Raw genomic sequence first — 10745 nt, 5'->3', positions numbered from 1 at the left:
TTGGAATCAACCCAAATGTCCATCAGTGACAGACTGGATTAAGAAAATGTGGCACATATGCACCATGGAATACTATGCAGCCATAAAAATGGATGAGTTCGTGTCCTTTGTAGGGATATGGATGCAGCTGGAAACCATCATTCTTAGTAAACTATCGCAAGAACAGAAAACCAAATACCGCATGTTCTCACTCATAGGTGGGAATTGAACAATGAGATCACTTGGACACAGTAAGGGGATCATCACTTGGACGCAGAAAGGGGTCCTAATGTAGGGAGGGTTGGGAGGGATAGCATTGGGAGATATACCTAATGTAAATGGCGAGTTAATGGGTGCAGAACAGCAACATGGCACATGTATACATATGTAACAAACCTGCATGTGCACATGTACCCTAGAACTTAAAGTATAATAATAAAAAAAAAAAGTCACCCATTTTGCTAATTGTAAATCACACAATTTTAATTGAGCTAAAGTTTCCCTATCACTTCATTGCCCAAATTAACTTTGTCTTGCATTAAACACGACTGCTTATTGGAAATAAACCCCCATCCTAAAGTATATTGGTCTGGCTTTGAATCCCATTCTTTAAAGTTTTATCCTTGTCTACTTACTATTATCCACCAATTTTCTATTATGATGTGTTATTTTATATAATCTTCAATCATAGGAAAATATAACACATTTGGCTTAGTATTATATCTTCCTTTAGTATGTGACCTCTTTGTTGGTTCACTAGATTTTATATTTGTTCCTCAATAGTATGGTGATACTTCAATGAAATGAAAAGTTAACTAAGGATACCATTTATTTGAAATAAGCAAAAATATTGAATGTATGCATTGAATAGAAAATAGATCCATGACACTTATTTTAACTTAAAAACAGGAATACAAATTAGATGGGAAATTATGTTGCCTGTTAAAAAGTTTTAAAATAAATAACAAAAGTTAATGAATTTTAATCATCACGGATGCATCTTGTTATGCATTTATTTCTTATTACATTTTCTAATGAGGAGGTACAAAATAAAATTAGGCACAGAATAAATACTTTAAATTATTATAGGATGCAGAGAAAATATTTTACTACAAATTACTTGTATTCATATTTTATTTAAGATTATGATATCTAATTGTATATTTCAAATTATTAATATGTGAAAGTACTTATTCATAAATTCCTTCTTTCAGATTCATTATTGTGTGCCTAAAATGAGACAGGTGCTATACTAAGCATTAAGAATATGGCTGTGAACTGGACAGCTGTGTGTTGTCTTATGCACTCTAGCTCTATGCATAACTGATTTTTCTCTGATCAGAAAATATAAATATTTTACAACATTGGTTCATAATAGGCAAATTATTATAATAAAGGGGGATTTTTATATGTATAAAAACAGTTTTTTTCTCATTAAAAAAAGCAAATTATTGATTTTATTTGTGGAAGACTGTGCTTTGTAAGTTGAAAGGACCCTGGAGGACCCTGACATTTCTTCCTTCTGACATATCGTAAGAAGTCCTTTTAGAATCACTCAATAATGTAAGAATATTTCTTATCCAGAAGGGAATACTACATCTTAAATGATTGAAATCATTAAATATTTAGGTACTACTTATAGGTTTAAATGTGTGTTTACAGGATATTTTTAAATGTTAGTATTCCTTCTTGAAACTTTGTTAGTTATATTGTTGTCACAGCATCAGCTTGAGACCTATGACAGCTCTTAAAAAATTTAAACTACTGTACCTGAGATATTTTTAATAAATTGTGCCTGTGTGTATGTGTTGCAGTTTTATATGTGAGATATAGCTATGTGCTATATCTCAATGTTTTAGAAATCGAAGTTCAGTAGAACAAATAAAATAAAACTATGCAAATAAGGACAATGATTTTACCAATGACTCCAATTTGTAACACAAGTATACACTGCCTGTAAAGAAAAGTGAATAAGTTCTAGGTATCTAAGGTACATAATGGGTAGCAATTGATGTGTTAATTAATTTGATTTTGAAAACCATAAAAGAAAGAGTTATCCATCTAATTCAGGGACAAAGAATGTTAAGAAATATGAAAACAAAAAGAGAGGAAGAAGAGAAATTTCCTTTGCACCCAGTCTGCCACATTTTTACTCAGTCCTTTTGAACATTAGACATCACCAGTCATTGTCCCTTAAACACTCATTATACTCGCCCTGACCTTTTCATTTCATATATATTTACAAAGACATGCTGAAAGCCAAATTTTGATAATTTTTGACTTATCAATTGTATATAACTTGTTACTAAGACCATGTGGGCATGTGAGACACTGAAAGGAGTAACACAAAATATTAAATAAAAGAAAAAAGATAACATTAAAAATCATTTAGTACTACTGTATCATGTAATAGTCTTGAGAAAAATGTAAATGAAGTAAACTTTGTTTTTATGACTTATAAAACAAGAATATTTAAAGTTATACTCCAAATATTCTTCTAAGGCAAACTGTAATTTATGGTTTATTAGCAGGATTATTGGTTAAGATTAAAAGCATGTAGCTAGCTAGAAACAATGAAACATGTCAGGTATTTTAAAACCATGATCACAAACCACATTTATATGGTTTGTTCTTCTCTCAGGTATTTTTTCCAGTGTCTCCGAAGGACAAGTGAAGGATGTGTAGCATGTTTTTAGTGCTACCGAGATTCTGAAAGGGTAGCTATTCTTACACTGACTCTGGAAGGCTTTATGCTGCAGGTATGAGTCTTCCACCCTTCAAAGATACTTACGAACAAAGTAGCCTCTAATTAGGCCTAGTGCCACTGCCTCTGCCTCCAGCCTAAACCTAATGAAATGTTCTAATTCATACTGGTAGCACTGGACAGAAAACAGAGAAGGGGAAAAAAAAATACCTGAGAAAAAAATCATAAAGGGATTTGGTCTCATTTCTCTTTCAGGTTTGTAATATCCATTTGTCTGAAGTAATTCATATCTTGTGTCTGGGTATCAGAAATCTCACTTAATATTATGGGCAATATGTAATCACGGTATATTCATTAGCATATTGAATAGGGCATGAAATCTGTAGTGAGATAGTCCTGAGTTTACTATCCCATTCTAGCATGTCTATCTATTGATCCTGAGTAAATTATTTAACATCCCTGAATCACAGATTTACTGTTTTTAAAATGTATATAAGACTTGCCTTGCAGGGATTTTTGAAAAGAGTAAATTTAATGAATATATCTAACACCTAGAATTACAGTGGCAATAGGACAATATTTTAAACTTTACATGTGCCCTCACCAGAACCATTGGTGGTAAGACTTGCCATCAGTAAAGCTGCTGCTTATGTGCCAAGCACAATGGCAGAAGGTAGCGTTACCTCACTCTCTTTCTTCTTTTACACTCTCCTAATATGTGGATGTGAGTATATATCTCATCTTATATTACACCTTATAATTTTTCTTTGTAAAATTTACCATATATGTGTACACACATGTATACATATATAGAGGCATATGCAATTGTCATTTATAATGGTAATTTATCATTATAAACAAATTATGTGAGCAGGGATATACACCTCTAGGGTACACTAATCTCTATTCTTAGTCTCTCTTCTTGCCTTCCTTTTATGTCAGTCTGATGACTCATCTTAAAATTAAACCTTGGTCCTTGCTTGTTCAAAATGTTCAGTGGCATATTACTATACTCCAGAAAAATCCTCAACTCCTTACAAAGTTTCCATAACCCTGCACGATTGATTCTGCCTAAATCTCCAGCCTCATAAACTATCTCTCTTCTTGTCCCTCTCCACCAGCCCATCTACCTTGAATTTCATTAAGCAGAACAATTGCCTTCCCACTTCAGATCATTGGCACATCCATTTTCTTCTGTTATGAACATTTTTAACCAAATCTATACCTGACTAATTCTACCTCATTTTTTACAATTCATATAAACTTCACTTATTTAAAGAGTATTTTTCTGGTTTATGGGAGAGCTCCCATTGCTATATATATATATATATATAGAGAGAGAGAGAGAGAGAGAGAGTTTGTTTGTTTGTTTGTTTCCCCTGATATGGAGTCTTTCTCTGTCGCCCAGGCTGGAGTGCAGTGGCTCGATCTCGGCTCACTGCAAGCTCCGCTTCCCGGTTTCACGCCATTCTCCTGCCTGGGCCTCCCAAGTAGCTGGTACTACAGGCGCCCGCCACCACGCCTGGCTATTTTTTTTTCTTTTGTATTTTTAGTAGAGATGGGGTTTCACTGTGTTAGCCAGGATGATCTCGATCTCCTGGCCTCATGATCCGCCTGCCTTGGCCTCCTAAAGTGCTGGAATTACAGGCGTGAGCCACCGCGCCTGGCCTAGAGTTCCCATTGCCCCTTATAAATTTTCTTTGTAAAATTTACCATGTGTGTTTGTATATATATGTGTGTGTGTATATATGTACATATATATGTACACACACACATATATATATTTATGCCTATATATGTGTGTATGTATAAATACATATGTATTTATATGTATATATGTGTATATATACATACACACATCTATATACACACACATATATATACACACAAGATATATATATATTTACCCCATATATGTGTGTATGTATAAATACATATGTATTTATATGTATATATGTGTATATATACATACACACATCTATATACACACACATATATATACACACAAGATATATATATATTTACCCCATATATGTGTGTATGTATAAATGTGTGTGCATATATATACATACACACACATATACACACACACACATTTATACATACACACATATATAGGCATAAATAGTTATAATTTGTAATGATAATTTGTTTTCATTCAATATATTAACCTTGACTCTAAGGGCAATATCATTTCTATTTTGTTCACCACTGCATTCCCTATGCCACCTACTGGTAGCACCCAGGGAACTTGGTACATAGCAGTCAATAGTCACTATACCTTCCCTTATTCATTTAGTAATTAATAGTATATATGGAGATTTATCTAGGCACTTATGTTATAAAAGTGTTTTTTAATGTTATCAAGAAGCTACTATATATTAATTGGGCAGGTAGACAACAAAAACAAAAACAAATATATATTGTAAAGCCAGGAACTAAATAAGTACCTTAAAAAATATAAAGGTGTGTAAGGGAATAGAGAGTTTTGAAGGTACTGGCACATTACATGGAGTTTTCAGAGAATGGGTCTCTATGGAAGTAACATTTGACAGAGATCTGAATGAGGTAGACAAGAAACAGATATAAATATTTGGCAAAAGAGTATTTCCATCAGAGGGAAGAAAGAAAAAGCACACAACTCCACAAGTGAAGTTATGCTTAGTGTCGTCAAAAAACAGTAAGAAGGTCAATGTGGCTAGAACTATATGAACAGGGAAAATAATAGCAGAAAATGTGATTTAAAATAAATGTCAAAGGCACACACTTGTAGTCTTGTTGAATGAGTACATTAAAGAAAGCTCTACAAAAGTACCCAAGGGAAACAGGGAATTGATGAACGTATTACAAGATACTAGACACTTTGATGGAATAAAAAAATTCAACGGATAAGGCTTCTTCTCTTGTCATAAAGAAATTTGCAATGTATTTGTAAAGACTAGTCACAAAGAAATAAAAATAATTAATTGTATAAGAAAGTTTATGATGATATCACACAATCCTAAAGAAAGGAATACTAAGATTTCAATTGTAAGAGGTAATGCCATGAGAAGTTTAAAGATATTTCTTTGGCATGAATGAACTTGAACTAGAAACAGGGAAGGATTATTCAGAATTTGATAATGATTCCAACAAGAGAAATATCTGAGTTAAGTAACAGTGAAGGAACTATACAACACATATTTAGCAGGAATGAGAGCAACTGCATCTAATATTGAGAAAAAATGTCTGGGTAGCAGCTTAGAAGCTAGGTATGGAGGACTATGTATATCAGAATATGGAAGCCAGGCGTGATGACTCATGCTTGTAATCCTAGCACTTTGGGAGGTCAAGGTGGGAAGATCATCTAAGATCAGGAGTTCAAGACCAGCCTGACCAACAAGGTAAAACCCCATCTCTACTAAAAATACAAAATTAGCCAGGTGTGGGGGCAAGCGCCTGTAGTCCCAGGTACTTGACAAGCTGGGACAGGAGAATTGCTTGAACCTGGGAGGCAGAGGTTGCAGTGAGCTGAGATCACGCCACTGCATTCCAGCCTGGGCGACAGAGTGATATTCTGTCTCAAAAAAAAAAAATATATATATATATACACACACACACACACACACATACACACACATACACACACACACATACATATATATGTGTATATATATGGAGATTGAACATACATGCTATGTTGGGGTATATTCTGAATATTTTTTGTAATTAAGAAAATAAAACACTCAATGTTCTAAGTTTAAAAGATATGAATAGAGAATTGAAGGTTTAAACAGCCATTGAAAAAACTATGAAGGTCAGGGAAGTTTCTACTAAAGATTTGAAACTTAATTTCAACATGAATTTTCTCAAAAGCACTCTGCAAAGACACTGCATTCCTCAAGGACCTCCAGAGGCCTCCCAACAATGATGTCAGCCTACAACAGTGGGGTCAATAGCTTTGATAACTTGCTTGTAAGTTATTTTACTTTTCCATTTGCCTACACATCTTCCTCCAACTGCCTGTGGAGAATAATGGCTGCTGCTTCTCTTCTAGCTTTCATATCTTACATGAATGCCTCTTATTGGTAAGTTCTAACCCAGAACCGTCTAGAGAAAGGATTGCTGGATAAAAATGTTCCACGTGTGTCCTCCAAAAGGCAGAGCTGACTTTGGAGGGAAGTAGCAATGCTGATCAGTAATAAACTCAGCAGGCAAGGAAAGATCGGGAGATGGAAAGAGACTCTGGACTTTTTGTCCATCTTTACCCAAAGCAGATCAATTCTAAAATGATACTTTGATATAATATTTAATTTGAACAGAGAATTGCATTAGTAAAATAAATTTAAAAACAGAATGAGAAACACTTAAACACCACTGCTTTAAACACAAGTCCATTCTATTAAATATATGACAGCCATAGTCATGCCTTAATTTTATTCTGGCACAGGCAGCCATTTTTTCAACTTTTCTTCATAGTACACAATCACATAAAATTTACTATTCTTGTTATTCTAATCTGTTTCCGTTTGCCACTCTCGATTGTTTTTAAAATGTTATATCCAGAATTAAGCACAGGTTTCATAATGTAATATAAGAGTACAATGAGACTATTTCCTTCAGTGATGTTATTTTGGCACTATCTCTATATTCATGCAGACATAGTTACATTAATGTTTCAGAATTAATTTTACACTTCTACCTGATATTGAGCTTGCAATCAAAATTCTCCAGTATTTTGCACATGATTCATTGCCAAGCTGGATCACCTTCCCGAAAGATTTTGGAATTATTTGCACAAAATCAGTAGCTGAAGCCAAATACATAAGTGAAATTGCCAAAGGAAAGATGATAAATAATGAAGAAGAGAAATACAGGCAGCAAATTAAGTTCTGGGTAGACCAGACCTTTGGTCTCTGAAGATCAAGTTTATATCTAAAGAGTTTGGGCAAGAAATTTAAAAATTTTAGCAGTGTTACTTATGTATTAAGCAATCAGACAAATAATTACAGTCAAGAGAGAAGTTAATTCTATTCTGCATGCAGTAGAATACATGGAATGATTTGCTGTTAAAGCAGTTAAGGAGAAAACAACAACAAAAAAACAAAACAAAACAAAAAACAAAAAAACAGCACAATATGTTTGCTTTCAAAGCACAGATTGGGTAGATTAGATGAGAACATATGCCTGATTGGACAAGGATCAGAGGCAAATATGTGATGAGAAATCACATTATCAGATGCAAAACACTCATTTTAAACTGCTGGAACTGAAGGGACAATATAGATCTGGGAAGAAAACTGGTCAGTAATTTTTCTGTAAAATAGTTACCATAAACATCTATAGAATACCAGAGCACCAGATTTTCAAAATAATTCAAAATCATTTAAATTTCAGCAGATATTATATGTCACAGTCTAAGAAATAAATTAATATAGAGTCATTCAGAATGTTGAGTACCTTAGAAATCTTCTATATTTCTGTTTTAAATATATTTTCCTATGAAGCATACATTTTAAAGTCTCTGAAGAAAAACATGTGTTACTATTGTGTGATAAATTGCAGAACAGTCCAAGCAGCTGCAAGGAAAACATTTTCATTACTAAATTAATAATTTGAAATTAGACCAGAAGGGACCATTATCCCTCTGGATATGGAGGCATATTGTTCTTTGGCTTAGTTAAGCCAGGAGCTCCTAAAGGTAATGAAATGTGCCTAATTAAACGGTGGCAGTTGGACTTTGATATTTTGGTTGATGAATTATTTGTTTACCTTGATTTGCTATGGTTCATATAATTTCAAAGGTAGCATCGTGTCTGTCATGGAAAACTTCTAAAGAAGGATTTGACAATAGAATTACAAATCATGTATCTTCATCCTGTTATTTCTATATTTTCATTTAATTTAGTGATCTGCTTAAAGGATTAAAAAGGAAAAAGAAAATAATTTTGAAACTCTGTTTCAAAATGGCAATCAGAATACTTTTAAGTGGTTGACTCATTAGCGATTAGAAAAAGTGTTCAATTTGAAATAAATAGCAACCATAAAGCTTAACAATATTTATCTCATTTTAATTCTTTCTTTGAGTTGGACAGAAAAATTTCCATAAGACTTTACTGGTTGTTTCAATAATAACAATGAAAGCATTAATAATATTAATAATAATATCACAGTAGAAATGGGTAGCATTGATATAGGGCCTCTCCGCCAGGCACTCAGTCTAATTCAGTGCTTTTAGAATTATTATTTCTAGGATAGGTAATATGATGGGTATGAGACTTATAACTGGTTATTTTATCCTAGAATGGAACTAATATTTTAAAAATTCCATGCTATAAAGTACACAAATTTAAACTGTACAATTGAAATGACTTTTAGATTCTCTATAAAGCTGTTAAATATGCACATCCATATATATATACACACACACACATACAGGGAATAAAAGGGAAAACATATAAAATAGGCTTAAATTTTTTCCATAAAATCATATTGGCATAGCCACACTCAATATAATATGCTGTGATGGAGAGGTTTGAAAAATGCGGAAACAGTGTATAAAAGGGAAGCTGTGGAAGTGAATGTACAAAGGTATATATGCCTGGGGCAATTTTGAAAATCGGTTTACATAGCTTTGTTAATTATCTATCTATCTATCTATCTATCTATCTATCTATCTATCTATCTATCTCTCTCTCTCTCTCTCTCTCTCTCTCTCTCTCTCTATCTGTATTGCCTGTTAAGTGTGCATAAAGCCATAAAGAAGCTTCCCGATTGCAACATGTGGAGGTTCCTGGAGGATGGTGTGCCCAGGGAGAGCCTGGAGCCTGTGCACCCCTCTCCTCATACCTCACCCTACACATATCTTCATCTGTATCCTTTGCAATATCTTTTATAATAAACCAATAAATGGAAAATGAAATAAAAAATAAATCTACAAAAGAACAATAAATCCAGCAAAGAATGTGTTTTTTCAAATTAGAATATACATTATGGTACACTATAGTTCATAATAAAAAATGTGCCAAGCATAGAAAACTCATTTTAAACTTTAAAAACTTGCTAATGCCATGACAGTAATTATTTTTACCTCTGATAACACAGAGTATGTCTCCATTATTAAAAGATTAAGTTTCCTTACCATTGTGTAGCTGTGGGCCACCTTCATTAATTCAATGCATCCTTGAGCATCTGCGAAGGCTCGAATTCCTAAACAGTTAGATGGATGCAAAAGCTTCATGAGGAAGTGGCAGCACACTTCCACCACCTGTGGAAGCTGAAGAAGGCATGCTGCAGCAAGAAGGTTCTCAATGGTGTCCTCTTTTAATTCCAAGCAGCCTAAACATAAGCAAAGATAATTATGAAACTCTTTTTAAGACATGAAATAATATGTATCATAATATTACTCAAAACATTAGGACAATCTTCTAGAACAGATCTAAACTGAGATTGATAATCAAGATAAATATAACTCGGTAAAGGTCACCAATTGTTTTAAGAATTTTGCATTTCGTATTTCACGTAATATTCAAAATCACTCAGTAGATAGAAATGCAGTTTCAATACATCTGTATACTAGCAGAAATGGTAGTTCTTCCTTTGATTGTGAAATAAGGAAAATAGAGAGAAAAGTAAGGTGCAGAATATATGCGTACAAACTTAGGAGAGCAGAGATTCGCTAAGTATCTGACAAGGTATATAATTGTATCTGAATATAAAATATCTATTTGTGGATAATTAATACATGTATGTACATTTATAAATGCCTGTGTTGCAGGTTGGTAGTACTGTATTTAACCCACTGTACTCATGTTTAAAATTGTCTATAATTTCTGTTTTTAATTTTTTCTTTCTTTGTTTTTCTTTCCCCTTTTAAGACAAAAAACGAAAACAAAAACAAACAAACAAAAAAAACTCTTTAGTGCTTTAGTGTTTCCTCTGTTTTTCTAATATCCAGAATAATTTTTTAAAGGGATCTGTTTGTCAAATGTTTATAGAACTTATCTTTGAAGTGTTATGGACTTAACCATCTGGAGTTACATTTTAATTAGTAATACAATGTGTTCAATGGTTTTATTATCAT

The 10745-nt window shown here is 33.1% G+C and overlaps 1 protein-coding gene across 3 annotated transcripts in view; it reads right to left on the bottom strand.

Annotated features, from left to right (window-relative positions):
* Positions 1 to 10745, bottom strand: part of KLHL1 (kelch-like family member 1) — a 478878-nt gene that overhangs the window by 274834 nt on the left and 193299 nt on the right. For all 3 annotated transcript variants that reach the window (XM_011969523.1, XM_011969520.1, XM_011969521.1), the window contains one exon: positions 9804 to 10000. In XM_011969523.1, the coding sequence (XP_011824913.1) occupies positions 9804 to 10000 (197 nt within the window). The remainder of the gene's footprint in view (positions 1 to 9803; positions 10001 to 10745) is intronic.

Source organism: Mandrillus leucophaeus, unplaced genomic scaffold (assembly GCF_000951045.1).
Source record: "Mandrillus leucophaeus isolate KB7577 unplaced genomic scaffold, Mleu.le_1.0 Scaffold897, whole genome shotgun sequence".
NCBI classification, from domain to species: domain Eukaryota; kingdom Metazoa; phylum Chordata; class Mammalia; order Primates; family Cercopithecidae; genus Mandrillus; species Mandrillus leucophaeus.
This window is presented reverse-complemented; position numbering and strand designations above follow the sequence as displayed.